The following is a 2248-nucleotide window of genomic DNA, read 5'->3' as shown; positions in this document are numbered from 1 at the left end:
TGTCGGAATTCACACCTGACAATATTCTCTACAGCCATTTTTTGTTCCGCTTGACATTCCTTTACAAAACAAAACAACATCTTTTTGCTGAAAATTGCTATTGACTATTGCCTTTATCGAACATCGTCGAACATCGTCGAACATCGTTTCTTAAATCTGTCTTTATATGCTTCTTGATGTTTCCACTGTTAAAACATTGAAGAACATTCTACAGAAAATAATCCTGAAAAAATAATGGCGACATTTGAGTCAACTTTACAATTGAGTAACATTTTTTGTTATTGGAGAATTTTTTCAGAACAATCAGATAAACCGCATTTTGTGCCGATGTCTCGGTAGGTTGGTTTTTGGACTGACGACGCCTTCTACTAAAAGATAATGAATACATTACTTACATACTTATTTTCGATATCTTAATCGATCTTAATTTTGATTGGGAAAGAAAAAACCAGCGGAATACAACAGTAAGATAAGCCAGAATTGGCCAGAATTTGGTTTAATTGTTTTTTTATTAGCAAATAATGGCAAGAAAATTCCACAATTTTTCAACATTGGGTTTTTGTTTGTTTTATTCTGATTGATTCTGATCAGTTGGGAAATTCTATGCGTGGGTGTAGAGCTTTGCCGCTGCTATTTATAAGGCCTTCATTGCTATGCACGTAGTCAATAAACGCCTTCCAATTTTCGTCTTCCTGCAGTGTTTCATGATTCCCAACAATGATTAATAGAGAAATGGCACGGGTTAGAATCACGTTTAAACGCTGAAAGTAAATGAAAAAAATGGAAAAAATTGAATTACTTAATATCAATGTTGATCAAAACGGTTTGCTTCGGTTAACTTACACGTTCGTCTCTCAAGAATCCTAGTTTATCCTTCTTTTTCTTCTTTTGAGATTTCAGCTCATTCTCCGTATCAGAGCGTACTGTGGACACAATAATGATGGGTTTCTCTTGGCCCTGGTAGATTTCGGCTGTTCCAACCGATATACCGTCATGGTTTTTCAATTTTAACAAAGCACGAATTATTTGGCATTGTTTTTTGTACGGCGATATTACGCCGATATCTTTGTCTGTTATGCCCAGCGGAATGAGTTTTTCAACAATATAGTTCATAACAATCGACACTTCATCACGGTTGCAGTAACTAACATCTTTGAACTGTTCACACGTCCCAGCAACAGTGTGAAAGATGATTGGGAACTGCTGGTTAGGTAGAAAATCGGATCCAAGCATTAGTTCTGTCGATTCTGAAATGAATGGAAATAAATATTCATTGTTTAGGAAAAAAATTGTACAAATTCATTTAATTTATTGTTACCTGGACACGCTTTACTCTCCAAAGCGCCTTCATAGAATAATTTGTTTGGAATGTGGAGAATAGTGTGATGGCTTCGATAGTTCTTTGTAAGCTGAACAATAAAGCTCGGATTATATTTCCCAAAACTGTTGCTTTTGTAGGCTGGTAGCTTCGACAGCCGCTCCATATAAGATGTTTTCAGTCCGTATCTGGAAGCGTGTTTTGACTGAACAACTGCATCCAGTTTCTTAATGTCGCCTGATAATATTATTTTAGCGCCGACCGATTTATTTTCAGTGCATAGACCTGAAAAAATGACAAAGAGAAGAAAATCGAAAAAAACCATATTCGTATTCATCGTTGTATTTGTAATGCAAATTGCATGGAAATTTTGCAAAATTTTGAAAATGTACAAACCTGCAATAGGTATCAGCGTGGTGGTTTCGGTGGAACTCGCTGCCTCGTCAATAAAAACATAGTCAAAATGACCAGAGAAGAAACCAGTAGTTCCACGCGAACGTGTCAAGCATCCCGATGTGAGCAATGTACAAATTACAATGCGGTATTTGTAAATTTGCTCCAACGGCGGGAACTGAAACCCATCACCTACTAAATTACATACTGGGCGAATGGCATCGGTCACCTGGTCTATTTTGTATGATTTTGCATACATTCGAAACAGTAGACTAGGGCTCAGCTCATTTAGTAGGCGATGAGTTATTTCATCGGATGCCGCATTGGAGTTGGCACATACCAATACGTGGCTGGTGGTTGTTTCCATAATTTCAAGAATCGCAGCCACCAACGTTTTAGTTTTCCCTGTTCCTGTATGTTGCGCAAATAAAATCATTAATCATAGCATATATAGTTTTTCTGGGTTTAGTAAAAAAAGGCACAGAGGCGCATACATGGAAGAAAATTTCCAGGAAAAAATCCAGGAGAGGCTAATGT

At 37.1% G+C, this 2248-nt stretch overlaps 1 protein-coding gene across 1 annotated transcript; it reads right to left on the bottom strand.

Moving 5' to 3' along the window:
* Positions 1-587: 587 nt before the first annotated feature.
* On the bottom strand, positions 588-2122 carry LOC129579990 (putative helicase mov-10-B.1; the record flags this gene model as incomplete). Its single annotated transcript, XM_055470182.1, has 4 exons — positions 588-761; positions 844-1247; positions 1319-1603; positions 1715-2122. Coding segments are annotated over 4 exons (1271 nt in total), but the record flags the coding sequence as incomplete, so codon positions are not given.
* Between the last annotated feature and the right edge of the window lie 126 nt (positions 2123-2248).

Source organism: Sitodiplosis mosellana, unplaced genomic scaffold (assembly GCF_009176505.1).
Source record: "Sitodiplosis mosellana isolate CC-2019 unplaced genomic scaffold, AAFC_SMos_1.0 Smas_scaffold_6864, whole genome shotgun sequence".
Classification (NCBI taxonomy): domain Eukaryota; kingdom Metazoa; phylum Arthropoda; class Insecta; order Diptera; family Cecidomyiidae; genus Sitodiplosis; species Sitodiplosis mosellana.
Note: the sequence above shows the minus strand (reverse complement) of the source record. Positions and strands in the feature narration are given on the sequence as shown.